The 22348-nt window shown below is 42.5% G+C and overlaps 1 protein-coding gene across 1 annotated transcript; it reads right to left on the bottom strand.

Annotated features, from left to right (window-relative positions):
• Positions 1-14056: 14056 nt before the first annotated feature.
• LOC146360596 (zinc finger protein 862-like) lies at positions 14057-16862 on the bottom strand. The gene has a single exon (XM_084922522.1). The coding sequence runs from the start codon at positions 16385-16387 to the stop codon at positions 14117-14119; it is 2271 nt and encodes a 756-aa protein (XP_084778648.1). The 5' UTR covers positions 16388-16862; the 3' UTR covers positions 14057-14116.
• Between the last annotated feature and the right edge of the window lie 5486 nt (positions 16863-22348).

Here is a 22348-nt window from a genome sequence, read left to right as displayed (position 1 = left end):
ATCCACCTGTATTAACACACTAAAACATTTACTTAGTATTTCTTTTCTGAAAACATTCACTTACTATTTCTTTTCTGAAAACCATGCATACTTCTCACAGTCTGGCCGTTGCCTTTTATGGGCATGCAGAGTTCCTGTCACACACACAGCTGAAATTCGTGCTTGATCACACCCTATATTATGATCAAACCAACAGTAAATCAAATGTAACTGCTTATATTATTGGGCTGAACCAAGAGTCACTTTAAAAATCTTATAAATCCTGCTTCACACCATAAAACTGAAACAAATCACAGCTGTATTTATCACTCAGTCTTACTCTGCCGACTGAAGTGTCGGTCTAAATCATGCACGATTTGTCTTTTCTATATCAAAACCCAGCCAAACATCAAACATTCACCCTAGTCATTCAAAACCTTATTTGTAATATTATAATCAGCAAAATCAGCGTCTTATTTACAGGTCTTTAACAGTATTTGCAAATTATAATTATAAAACTCAAAAAACACGCTAAACCGGAAGCAAAAGTCCTCCGTGCGCTTCACAGCAGCCACCTCATTTGCATGTTCACACACCGTCTAAAAATAGCTCGCAGCGCTGCAGCGCGCTCTCGTCACACACAGTCTCGTCTCACACACAGCTCTATTATTTTATATTACAAAGACGTCTTATATTTACAACCACTGTCAGGCCTGGCAGATTTAGCGCCTACACAATTTTGACAAATTTAAGTTAACGGGTCCAACCGAAGAAAGTCCAACTTTTTTGTGATCAATTAACCAGTATCTGCCTCTAACTGTATCTGGCCTCATCTCTAAAGTCCCTAACTCAATTTAACAGTGTCCAAAAAAGCGCAGATACCGTTTAACACGGTAAGGAGCCTCTAACTCCTAGCTTATTCCAGGATGCCCCGTACCCCACAGTTAAGCCAAACTGAACTAACCCTGTTCGCCGACAGGTCAAGGTCGCGCGTCCACGGCCAGGAGGGAGCGTAAACTCCGAGCTATGCGCTTCTTAGCAGCCTCTAACTGCCGTCCTATAATAATTTATAACACTTTGAAACAACAGTCAGCACCCCAAAACAAGAGTCTGACTGAGGCAGGTGCAACCTAGTGGTCAATGGAGCCTCTAACTCACAACATGACCAACTCAGGTCCACCATATAACCAACGGAGCCTCTAACTCACTAAATGACCAATTCCCTATCAAACTACTTGAGCCTCTAACTCAATTTCTTAGCAGCCTCTAACTGCATTAATTTCTTAGCAGCCTCTAACTGCATTAATTTCTTAGCAGCCTCTAACTGCATTTAATTTCTTAGCAGCCTCTAACTGCTTCATGAGATTTTTTCATCAAAATTAAAACAGGCATTTACCAGTACTTTCAGTGAGTAGACTTCAATTTTGTCATGTCCAATTTGGCACACTTTGGAAATAATTCAACAGGTAGTGCCTTACCTTTGTTTAAGCCGGCTTATGCCCACTCACGTCAGACCACTGGCTTGTGCCTGTCCGTTCGACAACCTCGGACCGTCCAAACCTCCAAAATTCCACCCCAATACCACAGGACGAGCCCCCAAACTGTTACGGATTCAAATATTGGGGATGGATACAAGAGGAAAAACCACAATAACAACACTGGTCCGGCCGGGTTGAGTCAAACGATGATTTTAATGATCACACGCGTGGGAGATGGACACCGTACGCAGACAGCATCAGATCTCAAAATGGTGGAGCATTGATCAAACTCTTATAGCCTCTAGTGGCCCCCACCTAATCATAAAAGCCTAAACATTCACATTCTTTCTCTCACACAGTGCCTAAGCTACGACCTTGGCTCCCTGTTTATCTGCTCCTGCTGAGATGGGGCAGAAAACTCCAGTATGTTCTGTTCTCTTCTAATCAGACAAATAAGGCGATGACTTTCTGCAAACAGTATTTCTCATAACTCAGCAGTATAATGCATCATAAAACAATATCATTCATTCACAATAAACCAGCAGTCTAATGCAATGCAAATCAGCTTAACAAATGCAATAGTTATCACCTTCTTCTAATTCAGGAGAATAATGCAAACTAAAACTACATAATAATTCACCATCTTTAATTAAGGGTCTAACATGGCATAAAATAATATTATAATCTGACAAGATGGACAGCTGAGTCTTGTCCTGTGGAGGTGTCAGGGTCCCTGTGTATACCCGGTCGCCTCAGTGTGGCTACATGTGTTGTTTTGTTTTGATTTTGTACCCGCTCTCTCCCTCCCTCTCTGTCTCTCCTTCTCTCACTGCCTGGGCGGAGCTCATCTGTGGGCTCCTGCCCTTGGCCCACGCACCTGGTCACACCTGTGGCTCATCACCCAACAGTGTTCCTGTCCCCTTATAAGATGGCAGCCCTGTATTTCTCGTCGCTGGACCGTTGCCGACTCTCGTCAGTGTTAACCCCAGCTCAGTTCATTCTCGTGTTTCCCTAGCGATCTTCTTACAGTAACCTTTTGCATCTCTGTGAATAGATTTCCCTGGACCTGCCCCTGTGTTACCTGAGCGATCAAGTGTGTGAGGATTGGAGCGAGCTTTTGTGTTTCTTGTGGAGTGTGAAGCCGAGCGTGGAGCGTGGATGGAGTGAGGACTTTGGAGCGTGTGTGGACTGCAAGTGTCTTTCCCCCCTCCTGTTCGTGTGTGGATTCCCAGAACCCGTCTTTTCCCCACTTTGTAAATAGATCACCTGGTGCTTCTGTAAATAAAAACCCTTTATTGTTCCCTACTCAGAGCCTACGCGTGAGTCCGTTCAGTCCCGTTGTGACAGAGGGTAAGGACGTAAATCGACTGGTAAAGACGGACTGGTAAAGAGTCTGCAGCCGCAGCACCAATCCATCTGTCGATCTCCTGTTCCCTTCTCCGATCACTCGTGAACAAGACTGCGAGTTTTGTAACTTAATAAAAGCAGTAATTTGTTTGCCAGAGTGCCCCTTCCACGTCACACCCTGTTCTTTCTTTCTTGTCTTATATGGAAATTCACTTTGTGTAGCTTTTTGGGGAATTGTTAAACTTCAGGAAGATTCTGAACATGCCCCATTGTTTAGCCAGCTCTTTGGAGCTAAGCAGGTTCAGGCCTGTTGTTGTAATTTTTATAAAACGATCTAATTTAAACGAATAATCCAGCTGAAGCTTCAGACAGCCGTCATATGACAGTGAAACACTGCCATCTGCTGGACTCGAATAACACAGACGCTGCTTTGACGGGTGAGGGAGTTTCAACAAGTCTGCAACGACTCAAGCATCAAACTACAGAACTATTAGAGCGGACATGGTGCTCTAATGGCTGCTTCATTAACGCAGGTCAGAAAGGATCAAACATATCAATAAATTGTGAAATACAAAAATTACTGTTTCACTGCACACACAAACCTTCTCTTATTAGCACAACACTGCCCAGGGCTCAGAGTGTATTCCTTATAGACTATTAAACCTTAGCATGTTATTTTAATGTCTTACAGGTGAAACAGCCAAAAAGTAAAGTTAACTGTAATTTAAAATATTCAGCTGCAAAAATGCTTTTAGCAAACAATTTTTTATGACTGCGCTAAAATTCAATACTAGATTTTTGCTGGTCTGATTAAAAGGTTAAATGTAAACGTTTTAGGATCATATATTAATACTTCCAAAACAATAAAGTTGTTGTAGAGAATCTATATTCATTATTGTTGCTCATCATGGAAAGACAAAGACATCAGACTCTGCTAAAAGATTTTACACCCTCCTACTCTCTGCACACAGCGGTCTGAGGGATCTTCCAGGATCGGGGATTTTATTTATTTTGTTCTTTTTGGTCTTCCTGGTTAGTAGGTTGTGATTTTCTACCTGTTGATCTCACATTTGAACATGATTTGCTCTGGAGCAGATTAGGTTCAAAGCATGAGTTGACCTGGCATTATGTCTTGGATTACAAAAAAATCCCACATTTAACCTTGAAGTTAGCCGGATAAGACAGCGTTCTGTTTCACAGTAAAGGCCTCAGAGAGTTGTTGCTAACCAAAGTCTATCTTGTACGGCCACGCAGCATCTAATGACGTTTTGTAACCTGTCACTACGAAGGAGCAGTGAAATGATTTCTGTTTTAGCGCACATACACAGTGTGGTGATCAGTATAAGGACATGAAAGTGATGTTGCAGAAAGCTGCATCTGGTCAGAAGGAAAAAAACACGCACACTTGGAAGACTTGGCCAGATTTGCACAAAGTGAAATGGCTGACAGTGGACAGATACAAGGATGTGGATGGTCACACCCTCGTGCATTAAAGAGGCCGTTCACAAAACCAAACACTCAACAGACACAATAAGACAGCTGGTCAGTTTGCCTCACTAACTCATCTACACAAGGCGTGTTGTAGAAGTAGAGCAGGGCGATATGGCCAAAAATATTCATCACGATATAAATTTGAAAATGTGCGATAACGATATAACTGACACGAGACAAAATACTTTACAACTCCACTTCATTTGTGCAAAAAAACCCATCAATGTATTTTCACTTAAACAAGCAGCTGTTTTTCATGTGCATTAAAGTTATATAAAAATGTAACGGTGCAAATGCAAATTCCTTGCTGACATTTTAACCAAAAGGCATTTCCAGTGGAAATTGGCCGACATATCCTCAGCATAACCATGTAAATATCCACAAAACTTAAAAAGAGGTTAAGCAAACACACAATACGGTAATATTATGTTGAAGCACAGTACGTATCACTCCGTGAGGCTCCTGACTACGATAGCCGTAATGCTCCGACAATCCATTAAACGGTGCGGGTTCGTAGCTTAGCAAAGTCGTACTAAAACATTTGACAGATTTTCGAGCGCCGTGTACATAAAATCGTTTCGAGGTCAGTAAACACAACCAGAATTCATACAGTAGCTTGCAAAAGTATTCGGCCCCCTTGAACTTTTCCACATTTTGTCACATTACAGCCACAAACATGAATCAATCTTATTGGAATTCCACGTGAAAGACCAACACAAAGTGGTGCACACGTGAGAAGTGGAACGAAGATCATACATGATTCCAAACATTTTTTACAAATAAATAACTGCAAAGTGGGGTGTGCGTAATTATTCAGCCCCTTTGGTCTGAGTGCAGTCAGTTGCCCATAGACGTTGCCTGATGAGTGCTAATGACTAAACAGAGTGCACCTGTGTGTAATCTAATGTCAGTACAAATACAGCTGCTCTGTGACGGCCTCAGAGGTTGTCTAAGAGAATATTGGGAGCAACAACACCATGAAGTCCAAAGAACACACCAGACAGGTCAGGGATAAAGTTACTGAGAAATGTAAAGCAGGCTTAGGCTACAAAAAGATTTCCCAAGCCTTGAACATCCCACGGAGCACTGTTCAAGCCATCATTCAGAAATGGAAGGAGTATGGCACAACTGTAAACCTACCAAGACAAGGCCGTCCACCTAAACTCACAGGCCGAACAAGGAGAGCGCTGATCAGAAATGCAGCCAAGAGGCCCACGGTGACTCTGGACGAGCTGCAGAGATCTACAGCTCAGGTGGGGGAATCTGTCCATAGGACAACTATTAGTCGTGCACTGCACAAAGTTGGCCTTTATGGAAGAGTGGCAAGAAGAAAGCCATTGTTAACAGAAAACCATAAGAAGTCCCGTTTGCAGTTTGCCACAAGCCATGTGGGGGACACAGCAAACATGTGGAAGAAGCTGCTCTGGTCAGATGAGACCAAAATGGAACTTTTTGGCCAAAATGCAAAACGCTATGTGTGGAAAACTAACACTGCACATCACTCTGAACACACCATCCCCACTGTCAAATATGGTGGTGGCAGCATCGTGCTCTGGGGGGGCTTCTCTTCAGCAGGGACAGGGAAGCTGGTCAGAGTTGATGGGAAGATGGATGGAGCCAAATAGAGGGCAATCTTGGAAGAAAACCTCTTGGAGTCTGCAAAAGACTTGAGACTGGGGCGGAGGTTCACCTTCCAGCAGGACAACGACCCTAAACATAAAGCCAGGGCAACAATGGAGTGGTTTAAAACAAAACATATCCATGTGTTAGAATGGCCCAGTCAAAGTCCAGATCTAAATCCAATCGAGAATCTGTGGCAAGATCTGAAAACTGCTGTTCACAAACGCTGCCCATCTAATCTGACTGAGCTGGAGCTGTTTTGGAAGGAAGAGTGGGCAAAGATTTCAGTCTGAAGATGTGCAAAGCTGGTAGAGACATAAGGCGAACCGGATTATAAGGAGCACTGTCGATTTCCAGAAAAATCAAAGGACTGATTTTTAGAGTGCCTTATTTTCCGAAAAACACAGTAATAACATAATAACAACGGCCCGCTAGCATGCTCTTGGTTGCCGAGGGCTATGCTGTGGCTGAGCTGCAAGATTAACTCTGCAAAACCAACTTTCATCAAGTAAAGACGAGAGTTGGTTTTGAGAGGTGCAAAGAAGGGAGGGATGAGAAGTAAAAAGCAGCTACTGTCAGTCTTTAGAGACAGAAGGACTGATTGGCCGTCTGGGAGCCCAACGGATGTTAAAAAAAAGAAAAAAAAGTTGAAAACGTTGAAGGCTTGATCATCTACTCCCTCATCTCCATCTCGTTTTTACTCCCACTCATTTCCAGCAGCCGTCTCTGTTAGTCTGCCTTCCCATTTCCATCCTAATGAGGCTTTATTCCCACTGAAGCAGCTGCACGGCGCAGGGAAAGAAGACGCAGGAACCGCACGCTGAGTCATCCACAACTTCTGACCTTCCCTGTCTCTCTCCATCCACCTCTCTTCTATCCGTTTAGATGTTTACCTGTCCATGTGACTGTTGACATTGGGAAGCTGTCACTAAACTGCTGTCACTGCCAATGACTGTCATGTCCCCCTCGAGTGTTAGCCCCCCTCCAGAGCTCTAAAGCACAGGCTTTAATAAGCCCGGCAAGAGAAATGCCAGCTTCCTATGCAGCCTGAGCTGAGAACATTGGAGTGACAAAGAAGAGGGGGGCGAAAGTCTGATGCACACAGGGAAAAGTTACAGAGGAAAAGAGAGAGCAGGAAATGATACAGATGAGCTACATCCTCCTGGAAAGCAGCTGCCATTACAGTCTCCCCCATCTGCTGGAAGGCAGATGCTTCAAAACAGAGTGAGAAGTAAAGAGAGACGGCAGGAACTCAAACAAAATTAACACTATATTTTATCTTTAATAATCATATATATTGCTTTACCATAACAGCTTGTTTTTGTGTTTTTTAAACTACCATCTCTCTTAAACCAACTTGAATTGAACAGTGAGCACAGCCACTAAGTACTATGTAACAAAAATACAGGGATGGGAGGGAGACGGTACCTGTACTGACGTTTAAAAAGAAGGAATAGGAGGAGGAGGAGGAGGGGGGTGGAGGTGGTGGAGCTCTCCGACAGGGGGAAAACTGAGATTTCAGTAAAGCTCAGTCCAAAGCACTTTCCTAATGATTTCCCTGTAACATTAGTCCTCGAGGACCCCGTCACAGCAGACTACTGTGAGCGCCACCAGACAGTTAATGAGACAAAAACGAGACGCTCTTACAGCCAGGAGGCTGCTTCCAGATGACGCTTGATTAATTTGATTGATTATCTGTGAATAAGTCTTGAGCCTCTCCTCGGTTCTTTATATTTTGCCTGTACTGAGCCAGATGTTCTTCTTCTTCCTTTCTTTAGACTTTCTGAAGGTCATTTAAAGTTTTTCTTTGGACATTAACTGCTTTTTCACCCATTTTCAGTCCAGTCCTTGTACCTGATCACTTTCAGAGCGATATTTTTGTTTTTTGGGGGGGTTAAACCACTTAACCTAACTCAAGGGGACAAACCCGAGTTGTCAAATACAATACAAAACACACAATTTAGCAAAGAACCAATTTTAAATATTATCTTTAGGTACTTTGTTACTAGCAACCTGTCACAGAAACACACCATTTAATTTCTTTGGATTGGGAAAGTAGGAGACAGAAAAAAAGGGGACAGGCTGAAAAATCTATCTACAGTGGAGGAACAGTACCTGAAAGTCATGTCAAAAAAAATTCAGCAAACACCTGACACAGGACCTGAAAGATGCACTTGGTCCTTCAGTTGATCCATCTAGTGTTACCCAAAGCCTCATCTCATGGTGTCAGTGAAGGGTGGCTGTCAAGAAGCCATTATTAAGGAAGGGAACAGGGAGAAAAGGCTGAGGGATGCCAAATTACACAAGAACTGGACTGAAAATCAGTGGCAGCAGGTCTGGTGGAGTGATGAACCAAAATTTGACATTTCTGGTTGAAATTGCTGGTAATATGTCTACAACCACCTGTAAACTACTGTACAGCTCTGTCATAGTTTGGGTCTCCATTTCAGCCAGGGTGTTGGGGATTTCGTCAAAATTGATGGAATTATGAAAAGTACCACCAGACTTTGATGCACCATGCAATACCATCTGGAAAGCGTCTGATCGGCAGCAGCTTACTAAACACATCGAAACACCATCATTCATGGACTGACCTGAGCCGTGTGGGATCATCTCGGCAGAGAATGGAACAAAAAGGCAGCTAATATCGAAAGAAGAGCTCTGAATGTCCTTAAAGAAGCCCGGAGAACTATTCCTGAAGACTACTTAAAGGAATTCCAAAGAAATGTGCCTAAGAGAGTTCAGGGCGTGCTGAAGATAAAGATGCTCAAGCTCATTAGCTCATTATATCAACTCTGTATGACGCCTTTTATACTGTATTTTCATGTAAACTTTTCAAATTTAAACTGTTGCACCCGTTTCCCATTACCCAGCAAGTTATATGTTAGAATTAAGGTGTGGCTCAAACTTTTGCACAGTCCTACATTTCACATCTATAAAATGATTTGGCACCTGATAAACCTTTAAAAGCACTGACCTGCCTCTCCAACTATCTGTTTTAAACAACACGCACTTACCAGCAGTTGTGTTGCGTTTTCGTCAGGTTAGTGGCTCAGACCTAAAACAGCCCTACATTATCTCTAATTCAGTTCTGGACCCAAGCTGACCCATTAAATTACGTGGTACTCCTTTTATTTGTACTTGTGTACTCAGGCATAAATTAGACTTTTCAGGTACAAACTAAATAACACAAAGAGGAGCTCTTATGAATAAGAATGAAACTGAGAGGCCCACTGCAAGAAGATACACACCCAAGTGCTGAGATTGTAAAGATGAAAAGTGAGCAGAGGAAAATGAGCGTTTCAGGAGAACGAGGCGGTTTCCTCTTTTTCCCATCTGGCAGCCTCACAGCGGGGAGTTATGAGGTAGCCCCAACCTACCTCACTGTGAAATGCACTACACACAGGTACACACACGCACAGGTCTTTGTCTCCAGATGCCACGTTTATTTATAGTTTCCTGTGTTATGACCGACCACAGTCTGACAGCTGTCGGTCTCAGCTGATTTCCCGCTCCTCTCCCGTCTCACTATAAAAGGGAAGGAAACCATCATCAGTCCAAAACGCCATCAGCTGTTCTCACCTGCGTCTCCAGCACGGCCCCGTTGAGCTCACCACACCACTCCTCCCCTGCAGCCGCGCCCGGGACCACACCTCCGCCACACCCACATCTCCCCGCTGTGCAAGAACGAGCTCAGCAACACAAGCATCCTCTCTCTTTCGCGAGTGCATACGTGCACATCTACAGTGCTGCATGCCGATGAACCCATTTTCTTGGAGCACCTACACAAGCTGCAATATACAGATCATGTTTCACAGCGCTACAGCGAGAGGCAAACACCTCCCTCTGTTTGTGCTTCATTCTAGCTTCTCCCTTCTCTTCCCAACCACACACACCAACACCTTCCTCTTGTGAATTTCATTTTAATCCTTAACATAAAGACAGCTATACATTAGGATAATCAAACTTGATTTATTACCTCCTACCCCCCCACTGTGTGTTCAACAGGAAGCTAAAGACTGGTGCTGTTAAAGTGTTCAAAAAACAGCAGGAGCTCGGTGTGAGGCCACAGTGGGCCAAAAAACACACACAAGATGACCTCCAGCAAGGACAAAATGTATCTGGACGTCTCTGTGAGCATCTGTCTCACTGTGTAAGTGTAGCACAGTGTCTGTGTGTGCATGGCTGGGGAAGAGAGACAGCACAACTGAAAGCCAGCACTCAGACGAGGACCCGGTGCATCGTCTGTCTCATCTCAGCCAGTTTACTTACAAACTCTTTAAGTTTGAATTTTAAAGCCGACAATGTGCACAGGGCAGTGATATTTAAAATGAAGGTAAACTATTCCAATCTCTGGAGCCCCAATTGTGTATCTCACACACACACAGTCCTGAATTCATTACTGAAGTCTCATCCAGACGTTCAATGTGTACACAAAGGAATTCTTCGGCAGGAGGTGAAAGAAAATGGCCCACAAGTTAATCCAAAATGACGGTTTTATCAACAATGGCCACCAGCGGTGATTTTGGCACCTGTGACAAGGTTGAAAAGAGCTGTGGGTAATTTGGTCTCACAAAATGCAGCGCACACAAACACACACACACACACACACACACACACACACACACACACACACACACACACCAAGTTCTCCTCCTGCCTTCAGCCCAACCGTTGAGCGCGATGACAAATAGAGCCGCAGAATTTTGCTGCTGTGTAATTAAATTGAGACGTGGGGTCAAAATTCCCACCTAGATTGAGTGAGATGAAATATAAATCGGCTCTCCTCTAACTGACTTTATAGAAATAATTACATAAGCTGCATTTATAACTGTTATTAAATAACAGCAGCACACGAGAACTAAAGTGTAATCCCAGCACATTTCGCTTCGCTTGCACCGATTCTTTAGAGATGACGACTGTGGTGGGTAATTAAGGGCAAACAATATACAAGTCGCGTGAAAAATGGAGGCCGCATTACCTTTCCAAAGCTTCCTTTCCCGATGGCCCGCAGTATCTGGAAGTGGTCAAAGTTTACTGTGGAGAAAATGAGAAGCAGTTAGTGAGAACGTGTCAGTTTGAGCTGAGCTATAAAACAGGGAACATGACATGTACAGCACTGTGCAAAAGTCTTGAGCCATCCCTCATTTGCTTCCAGGGATCCGGACTTCCCTGTAATCTTTAAAGTGGTATTAAGGAATAGCTCTCCAGGCTTTTTAAAGTGTTTCTGATTTTTAATCCAGGACTTGTATTTGACCAGTTTTTGTCTGTTAAGACCCTTCACACTAATCTCTGAAACATTCAAACATAAACAGACACCTAAGTCACGGAAAGGACCAGAAAACTTAACAAAGAACCAATTTGAAATTGTATCTTTACACATTTACTTGCAGCCTATTGCAAAAAAACAAGACCCCACATCATTTGTTCTCACTTCTTTAGTTGAAGAATGCAGTTAATAACACCGTTAACACAGACTGACCTGGCAAAACATGAAAAAATAAGGGGGTGGTTCAAGACTTTTGCTCGGTACTGTATGAGAAATGGAAATGTGCACTTCACAATGTATCGCTGCACTTCGGCAGTACTGTGCAGATCAAATGTTTTTTTGAAAGAATTAAAAAGTCGGAGCGCAGTGGGAGAGAATAATGTGTGTGTTAGATAATGAAACGGGAAAGATTGAAAGGTGGAAATAATGAATCACAACAGTCAAAATGTGAAAAAACAAAAACATTTTCCCTGGAGGATCTGTACAGTGACACACCGTCACAGTATCGACGATTAGCAAGCAAAACAAAACCCCAGAAATAACATTTATTAAATGAAGACTCAGCTAAACCTTTTTAAACTTCACATCTGAATAACAAATAACACACGCAGCACATAGAAACAAATATCTAAAATGAGTTAGATCCCAGGAAGTTAGACACGCTTTCATAAGTTTTATGATCGACTTTTACGAGATTAAATTTGAGCAAGTAAAGACATTTCACATGAAGCTCAGAGGCAGGAGAGTTGTACTTCAGAAAGACATCCAGCTCAGAGCGCTCAACTCATTCATCTTACTTTATTTTCCTATTTCAGTATGCATGATAACACAGCCAGATGTTTTCATTCATTGCCACTGAAGCAGATGCATGTGTGTGTTCTGCAGACTGATTGAATCCTTCTGTACGCAGCTTAAAATGAGTCCTGAGGAAAGAGGTTGAATGGAAGTGGTGAGGAAGAGTGTCATGTTTTTTTCCTCTGTAATAAATAAACTAAATAATAAGCACAAATATTTTTGTTTTCCAAATATATTTTTACGAGCGCTGAACATGTGATCAAGATTAGACGATAAATACAAGATTAATTTCACTATTCTGCTGTATTTCTACTTAACACCTACCTGACTCACTTTTGAATGAAATTAATGCAACGTGTGAGACTAATATTTTTAATCAGATCTTAATTTATGCAAAAATATCCATCATAGACCCCAGAAAAAAGCATGAATAAAAAGAACACCCGATCCATGATATTAAAAAAGCCTTGATCATTAATAGCAAGTCTTTTTAATATCAACCAATAAGAGTAAAGTTAGCTTAAAGGCACAACCCCTGTTTTTCAGGCAGAGGAGAAAAAGAGGAGCTTCGTTTAAGATAAAGAAGCATGCAAAGCTACTCTAGTAGAGTCCAAGAATAAGAATATCATGTTGGAAATGAACATGAGGATGATCAAAACACATTCCCTCCAACAAATAAATACTATAGAGAGCGGAGCTGCTTCATCATTTTAAAAAAACAACGTCTTTGGCTGAGCACAAACACAAGCGCTCAGGAATCAGATTAACCACCAACAGACAAGCTTTCTTCCAACAACTCAGAGTAAAGAGTAATGAGCTAACACTGAGTAACTGTTGGCCAGTAAAATCAACGGTTGCTAACTTTCACATGCAGCAGCTCATTAAGACACTTAAAATAAATTGAATTAAGACATTTAAATGTTGGTTGTATTTTCCTTCCCGATGCATGTGAAAGGTTAAGACTTACATCTCCAAATGTACTGGAACTGATTTGAACCAGAGGACTCAGCCACACTGTTACTATGTACTGCATAAACACGTTTACCGATGAAGGCAAATCAGACGCTGTCCTGACTGTGTGGCTAAATTTTGTGCTGAAAGCATCAAATCAATTGAATATGATTAACTTGCTATGAGAGTTTTTTTACTCCAAGTGTGACTTTTTCTGGGTTCATACACCTTTCAGGGTCAAATTCAAGCACTTTGTAAGCACGTTTAATGTCCATTTTCAAACTTTTCCAGCACATTACCATAAAAAGGATGCATATTTCACTTCGCATCACCTGAGTAAGACCACGTGAAAGGCCAAATGAATAAGTCTTCTCATCAGATATTGATGCTTCTTTCTTATGTGACACAAAAAACAGGAGGAGACAGATCTTTGCTTGTGTTGTTTTTTAAGTTCATTCATTCAAAACTAACTGTAAGACGCTTAACTACATTGCAGTCTGTGTTATTGTTGTAGACCTAATTATCACCTTTAAAGTGTTTGTGCTAATAACATCATGTAGAGTAAGACAGGCATAGAGAACAGCACTGACTGGGAGAGGCTTTGAACAGATGACATACTCAGATCAATTCAACACTTTAGACTTTAAAAATGCACAAGCGTCTTTCAAAAACCTATTTATTTAATCTATCATCATTGATATTATTATGTACAGTTATAATGTACTGTTCATCTCCCTTAAATAAACAGGCAGCCTTAAAGTGTGAAATAGTCACTTGTCTACTGTCTCAGTGGCTGATAGTGCCCCACAGGCCTCAATGTGAGCTTGAAGCCATTATGTTTAAATTGTTTAATGATAAACAGATTTTGAATGAAAGGAGGAAACTTCGGTAGCACAAAAAAGTGCCTATTCTTTGTTCCCATATCAGGGCTCGCAAAATTTTAAAATCCCTGGTAGCCCTTCGGGCAGGCACTCTTTAGTTTTTGGTAGCCCGAAATAAATTTGAGTAGCCCGAATAAAAAAAGATTATTTTTATTGTATAATATTGTAAAGGAAACAAAACATCAATCAAAAAATTGTTAAAACACAAATTACAACAACTGTGTAAACATTACAACCAACTCAAATATCTGGTTCTAATTAAACAGAATTTTCTGTGAACTTGTTAGAACTGTGTAGAACATGAATTAGTCTGTGTCAGATCCTGAATCTGAAATTTCCACTGAAGTCTCGGATGAGAAAATGCCACTCGACGTTGAGGGCATAGCATCTCCTTCATCAGCTTTCTCTTCCTGTGCATTGCCCTCCATTTCACTGCTCTTTGTTCTTGTCGGGGTTTTATGATCCAGGTGTCTTGAACCTTTTCCAGAAAACATCCAGAAACGAATCGACTTGTCAGGGCAAAAAGATTCAACTGTTTCCCCATTAATGGAGAGTTGCATGCAGTCATTCAGTGTTTCAGGGTGTAGAGAGGTACGATGTGTTGTCTTCACTCGGTTCATGCAAGAAAATCCTCTCTCACAGATGGCTGTCGATGGACTAAGTGTCAGCATTAATTTCACCAGCAACAAGATATGAGAGAGATGTTCTGGATTCTCAGAGAGGAGATCTCTGTACAAGCAATCTACTTTGCGACCCCGGCGTTCTGCAAGCCACACTTTTAGATCCATCCATTCTTGTGGAATTTTCTCTTTCTCTTCTGCATCTAGCAAACAGGCAAAATGTGTGACAAGATAATCCACCTCTTCATCCCCATAATTTGCTAGTTCTTCTCTGGGGTAGGGAAGAGTGGAAGGGTCAAAAACCTTGAAACAAGAGAGAGGCTTTTCATGGAGATTTTTAAATCTGTTGTCCATGTACTTGACTGTGTTGTCAATAATCTTCTGGATCTCTGCACCAAAGGTGTCTTTGTCTGTTCCCTCACCTCTTCTAGCAGGTCGCTGACTTTTTGTTAGCTGAGTTCCACAGTAGCAAATGCTACCATCCTGGTTCGCTGTGAACTTTGTGTCCAAGGTTTTCTGATATTCTCCTGGTTTTGTTTTTAGGCTGAGTAAGCGTGATGTTGTGCTCTCAACTAACTGATTTGTTCGTGTGATGTTTAGGTTATCATGCTGAAAATCAGTAGAGCACTTGGATAAGATGGTACTGTAGTCCAACATGAAATGCAGGAAGCGAACAAATTTCTCAGTCTTCATCTCCTGCACCACCCCCTTAGCCTTGGCTGCATCCTCGGCTTTGACATCACTTCCTTCTGCCATGTTCTCCATATGAACAACAGTGGGAGTGTAATTTTTTTCCACAGCCTTTAGACATCTCAGCCGGCTTGGAAGCCACCGTGTGCTCTTCAGCCCACTGAAATGTGCCAGCCTCTCATTTAGCAGTTCACTTATTTCTGTCAGCTCTCTTCGCTTCTTTGGGGAATAGTAGTACATCTTAAAGATGGTTTTCAGTGTATCTTCAAATTTCACCAGGTACTCACAGCCTTTCACGCTATCCAGCACGGCTAGCTCTAGTTTGTGTGCCACACAGTGGATTGTTATGATGTGGGGTATCCTCTGTTTCAGTCTCCCAGCTACTCCTGTTTTCTCACCCATCATCACTGCAGCACCATCAAAATTTGCACACACTACTTTCTTTTTCCATGTGTCCTCTCTGATACCCATGGTGTTCACTGCTTCATCAATAGCCTCTAAAATACCTGCAGCATTTGCACTCTTGACTGGCTGACATTTGATCATGTATGTGGCTATGTCACCATTATCCCTCACATACCTGACGTGAACCAACTCCTGTTCTATTATACCAGTGTCTGTACTGCCATCTGCAAGAATGGATAAGAACCTGCTTTCTTGAATTTCCTTTTCAATCTGGTCTCTTGAAGTTTGTGCTATTGCTCCAATAAACTCTCTGCAAGCATGGTCATTGAGGTAAGTGGAACCAAGATCTAGGCCATTTGCTTTCTGAAGTTTGCAAAGACTGCTAAATTTTGCCAGTGGTAGTTCACTCTTTGCAACATAGTACGCAGTTCTAAACAGCTTTTTCAGGACTTCTTGTTGTGCTTGGTTTATTTTTAGTATGGTTTTTGCAATTGGTGTTTGTTCTGGGACAGATGCTGCAGACTGAGCACCAATGCATTTCTTGTGATGCAGAGATTTCTCATGAGTTCTGATGGGGTCTTTCCTAAAATTACTGGTCCCAGTAACAAAGGCGCTTGTCGACTCAGCAATAGAGGGAAACTCACGACACACCCGGCAGAACATCATGTTATTTACCTTGTCATATTCCAGCCACAGAAATTCTTTTGTCCATGAATCCAAAGAACTGCGCTTTCTTTTTGCCTCGTAATCTGATTTATCATAACTTTTCCGCTTTGTGGTAGGCCTTTCTTTGCCTGTCCCTTCTTCATCCTGACCTGTCTTTTTTGGCTCAGCAGAACTAAAATACCTGCGTAAATCCATCTGTCTTTACACATGCCAGAGATTTTTTTTTTAAATTCTCTGCGCAGTCAACCTCTAGCACGTTTAAGCTTGCTGCGGGAGATTTCACGTGCCACGTTTGAAGAGTAAGCTAGTAAGTGATGTTGTGTCCTGTCTGACTATACCATATTGCACCACTAGAGGGTGGTGTCGTGAAATAAGAGGAAAGTGCAGTCGGGAAATTGTAGAGTTAGAATATAGTTAAGACGGCTATCTGATAACTCGATATGTCTCCCTGTTACCTCTACGATGTAAAGTTATGTGCTGCATTCATTAAAGAGCACTGTTCTTTGATGAGGACTCAGCTAATTACTCAGCTACATTTGCGAAAGAAAGCAAAGGCATTGTCATATATTTTTACTTCCTATGATAGCCCGACGGGCAGGGCTGAGATAGATTTTGGTAGCCCGACTGGAAATATCACTAGCCCCGGGACGTCGGGCTAGCGATTTTGCGAGCCCTGCATATGGTTCAGTCATATTACCGTCATTTCCCCCTAAGGTGTTCCCAAAGACACCAGGTTAATACTTGAAAAAGCTGCAGCAATACACAAAAATATCATCAATATTCTGTTTACTTGGTGACAACGTCGCTTTTAGCCTTCAATCAGAAAGCCTGACGTTGGCTAGTTAAGCATCGGGCTAACGTTTAACGCTTTCACTTGAGGGAAGTAACTCGTATTACTGCTACTGCTGTGTAATCTTGGTTAAATTCACAGCATATTCTACAAGTTACCCTGCAATAACTAACTGTTAGAATAGCGGCACCGTATTGTATCGCACTGAGTGCACTTCAATCCTTTATCCCGCGAGTTTGCTAGCTAGCAAAATAATAATACCAATTTTTTAAAAATAACATGTGTAACGTACACACTCGAGAAAATTATTTACTAGTACTTACGCAACTCCCCCGTTGTGAAAACGTACAAATCCTTCTTGTATTTTTCGTTTTCCAGCAAACACTCATTAAAACGGCCTCCAGGCACATTAGTGCACTCACCCCCGACTGATCAGGGAGGGGGTGGGGGGTCACACATTGAAACAGACTAACGTGCAGAGGTACAGCCCAGGCAGAGAAATGTTGCTTTTAGACTTTGCGACTCATTTTATTTCTCTATCTGATAAGAAAACTATTCAATCAGATAGTTATTTGTGGTGAATGAAATACGGTTACAGTTTCAAGAAGTTTTAAGCACCAAATCCGAAATCCAAGCACTGCAATATTAAAATCCAATTCAATTTCTTGTTTGCTCCGAAATCTACGACATGACTATATACAGAAAAGCTTGACATGGTATGCAAAAAACCCCGAAAACAATACAAATACATGAACAAAAAATGTTTTAACTGTCAGTTATGTCATTTTAAAATTTTCCAAAACTGACATTTTCTTTGACTGACTGATATTAAATTGATTAGGGTCAAATTTAGTGTGAACAATATTACACAAACAAGCACGTGTGTGCGCATGCGCACATATTAGAATCGCTTCGATCGCTTCGAATGCTTCGAGTGGTAACTTTTCTTCGATCCTTTCTGACGTCATAACTTTGCTTTGATCCCAAAACCCATAAATAGGAGCGCTCACCTGTTACTTTATGCTTAACGGACGTTGACCTGCAGCAACTAAAACCCTTTCGAGAAGTTTTGAGAGCAATTTACAGGAGAAACCAAAACAAGTTCAGTTTTGTTTCTCACCAATTTACAGCGCAAACAGACACATTACACCATGTCAGCCAACCCATCCTTCGGCTCAGATGAGCTTGAAATATCTAAAGGGACCATTTTGGGAGATCACCACGTGGTGGAGGCTTTCCTTGGAGAAGGAAGCTTTGGTGTCGTAACGAAATGTCGCGATACAAAAAAGAACCAAACTGTTGCTATCAAAGTCAACAAAAGCGACCCTGAAATTCTGCTCCAGGCAAAACTGGAACTTTTCATCCTGGAGCAGCTACGACGCTTGGATCCAGACAGGTGCAACATTGTCGAATGGAACGGCTATTTCCTCGATGGAGAGCGCATTTGCTTGAATTTCGAACTCCTCGACCAAAGCCTGTCAGACTACATAGGGGACCGGAATAACCAAGGTCTCCCAATGAGAGAAATCAGGCCAATTTTGCATCAGCTCGCAAATGCTCTGTTCCACCTGGGTTCTGTGGGAATAGTGCATGCTGACCTCAAACCTGTCAACATCATGGTTGTGAACCGCAGTGAGTCTCCCGTCAAAGTCAAACTTATAGACTTTGGCATCGCATGTCCTGCTTCTGCAGTGATTCCTGGTGGTGCTGTGGGGACAATTGGTTATTGTGCCCCTGAGATTATGCTTGGCACTTCATATGATGAAGCAATTGACATGTGGTCTCTGGGGCTGGTAGCTGTGGAGCTTGCTACAGGGGTGCCTCTCTATCCTGGGGAAGACGATTATGATGTTTTGAAATTCATAATTGAAACTCAGGGTCAGCTACCAGATCATCTTCTAGAGTCTGGCTTGTACACTGACTGCTATTTCATCGAGGATAACTACAACGAACAGCGCTGGACATTTAAGACCCCAGAACAATTTCAATACGAGACAGATTATCGATCCAAGGAAACTCGATCGATAAAACTTAAGTGTCTCGATGACCTCGAACAAATGCTGAGAGTTAGGCGAGGACCGGAAAATGGCCAAACATTATTTGTAAGGCTAATCAAAGAAATGTTGGCCTTGGATGCAAATCGGCGCATAACACCCTCGGAGGTTCTGAAGCATCCCTTTTTCGACCCTCGCCTCTCAAGGAGAACCCCCTGCACTGACATGAATAGCACAGGGGGAGAACTCCTTGTGCTCTCTCAGCAGCCTTCGAGCTGGAGAAGTCATGGATCGCAAAAATTCAGCTGCAGTTTCCAAAACTCAGTTGAATTTCCTCAAAAAGGAGACATCAACACCTCAGCCAACCCATCTGCCTCTGAAGATGATCTTCAAATAACGGAAGGGACCATTTTAGGAGATCACCACGTGGTAGAGGCCTTCCTTGGAGAAGGAGGCTTTGGTTTGGTAACCAGATGTCGTGATACAAAAAACAAACAAACTGTTGCTATTAAAGTCAACAAGAGCGACCCTGAAATTCTGCTCCAGGCAAAACTGGAAATTTTCATCCTGGAGCAGCTACGACGCTTGGATCCACACAGGTGCAACATTGTCGAATGGAACGGCTATTTCCTCGATGGAGAGCGCATTTGCTTGAATTTCGAACTCCTCGACCAAAGCCTGTGGGACTACATTGGGGACCGGAATAACCGAGGTCTCCCAATGAGAGAACTCAGGCCAATTTTGCATCAGCTCGCAAATGCTCTGTTCCACCTGGGTTCTGTGGGAATAGTGCATGCTGACCTCAAACCTGGAAACATCATGGTTGTGAACCGCAGTGAGTCTCCCGTCAAAGTCAAACTCATAGACTTTGGCCTCGCATGTCCTGCTTCTGCAGTGATTCCTGGTGACCGTGTGGGGACGGTTGGTTATTGTGCACCTGAGGTTATGCTTGGCATTCCATACGATGAAGCAATTGACATGTGGTCTCTGGGGCTGGTAGCTGTGGAGCTTGCTACAGGGGTGCCTCTCTATCCTGGGGAAGACGATTATGATGTTTTGAAATTCATAATTGAAACTCAGGGTCAGCTACCAGATCATCTTCTAAAGTCTGGCTTCTACACTGACTGCTATTTCATCGAGGATAACTACAACGAACAGCGCTGGACATTTAAGACCCAAGAACAATTTCAATACGAGACACATTATCGATCCAAGGAAACTCGATGGATAAAACTTAAGCGTCTCGATGACCTCGAACAACTGCTGAAGGTTAGGCGAGGACCGGAAAATGGCCAAACATTATTTGTAAGGCTAATCAAAGAAATGTTGGCCTTGGATGCAAATCAGCGCATAACACCCTCGGAGGTTCTGAAGCATCCCTTTTTCGACCCTGGCCTCTCAAGGAGAACCCCCTGCACTGATATGAATAACACAGGGGGACAAAACCTTGTGCTCTCTCAGCAGCAATCATCGTTTGGGTGGCCAGAATTCTAGGGGAGCTAGAAATTCTTGTGGAAAAAAAGCCCAAAACAATAACATCAACAAAAACAACCAATGAATATGGTCTTAAACTTGGGCACAATTTGGCTTGAAATCCATCAACTAATCTCTCAATATTCAAAGCGGAGCAGCAGACAACTTACCATCACATCAGTCCTTCAATCAGACCTACAACAAACGTCTTCCTTCTCTCACCCCAACCGGTCGCAGCAGATGGCCGCCCCAACCTGAGCCTGGTTCTGCTGGAGGTTTCTTCCTGTAAAAAGGGAGTTTTTCCTTCCCACTGTCGCCAAAGTGCTTGCTCATAGGGGGTCATATGATTGTTGGGTTCTCTGTATGTATTATTGTAGGGTCTACCTTACAATAATACATACAGCCTTGAAGTGACTGGTGATGTGATTTGCTGCTGAATGAATTCGGAACTAATTGGAAATCTGAATATTAATTAAATAAACCTGCTTTGAGCATCAATTAATTGTTGTTTGAAATTCTTTATAAATATATAAATATAGTGCCACTCTTCTACTGTTTAAATTGCAACTGTTTAAAACTGACTAATTTATTCATACACTTGAACATAAACACACGCACAGTAAATGGCCTGTATTTGTACAGCGCTTTACTTAGTCCCCAAGGACCCCAAAGAGCTTTACACTACATTCAGTCATTCACACATTCACACACTGGTGATGGCAGCTACATTGTAGCCACAGCTGCCCTGGGGCGCACTGACAGAGGCGAGGCTGCCGGACACTGGCGCCACCGGGCCCTCTGACCACCACCAGTAGGCAACGGGTGAAGTGTCTTGCCCAGGGACACAACGACCGAGACTGTCGGAGGCAGGGCTCAATCTGGCAACCTTCCAATTACAGGATGAACTGCGAACTCTTGAGCCACGATTGCCCTATATACACATATACTTTACAGTACTAGTCAGTGCTTACATACTAGTTCTTTTCCCTACTTTTTCATGCTTACTGGTACAAATGCCTGTTACTAGAGTTAAATGCTATCAATGTATTCTCACAGTTATGGAACTGTCAAATGCATACAAAATAACGCTCACGTAAACATAACTGTGCACTAGTTTGCCCTTATTGCTGCAGTTTGTTTCAAATCACTTTGAATAAAGCTCAGCTTCTCTCAAGCTCTCTCTTACTCTCTCTCTCTCTCTCTCAATCTCTCTCTCTCACACACACACACACACACACACACACACACACACACACACACACACACACTATGTAACGTTTCAGCAAGAAAATACCCCCCCTCCCCCCCACAGTGACACCACCACCACTAGTCTGCACAGCTGACATGAGGCAGCATGGATCCATCCTTTCATGCTATTTATGCCAAATTCTGACCCGACCATCTGCATGTCAGAGCAGAAATCAAGACTCATCAGACCAGGCAACATTTATCCAATCTACTCATGTCAAATTTTGAGAACTGTAGCTTCAATTTCCTGTTCTTAGCTGACCAAAACGCTCTTCTGCATTCTTTGGTTGCAACAAATGGTTGTATGAGCTACGGTTGCCTTCCTATCAGACATTTTTCTCTGACCGTTGACATCAATAAGGCAGTTTTTACAAGAGAACTGCCTTTCACTGGATATTTTCTCTTTTTTGTCACCGAAAAGGGTGTCTGTGTTACTTCTTGTCTTATATATATTGTCTCTGTTTTCCTCTGTCCTTTGTCAGAGTGTCTGTTCACCTACCCCCTGTGTCTCCATATTCCCAGTGTTCAAGGTTTCCGAGTGTTTTCCCAGTTTAGGTTTTCATGGTTGGTTCTGTTTGCTACTCAGCCAGAATAAACAGCTCGCTCTTTTAAAAGTAGGCTCCAGAATGGATGATGGGATGTTCGCATGTC

The sequence above is a fragment of the Perissodus microlepis genome, chromosome 23, assembly GCF_051167445.1.
Source record: "Perissodus microlepis isolate ML-2025 ecotype Zambia chromosome 23, ASM5116744v1, whole genome shotgun sequence".
In the NCBI taxonomy this organism is placed as follows: domain Eukaryota; kingdom Metazoa; phylum Chordata; class Actinopteri; order Cichliformes; family Cichlidae; genus Perissodus; species Perissodus microlepis.
Note: the sequence above shows the minus strand (reverse complement) of the source record. Positions and strands in the feature narration are given on the sequence as shown.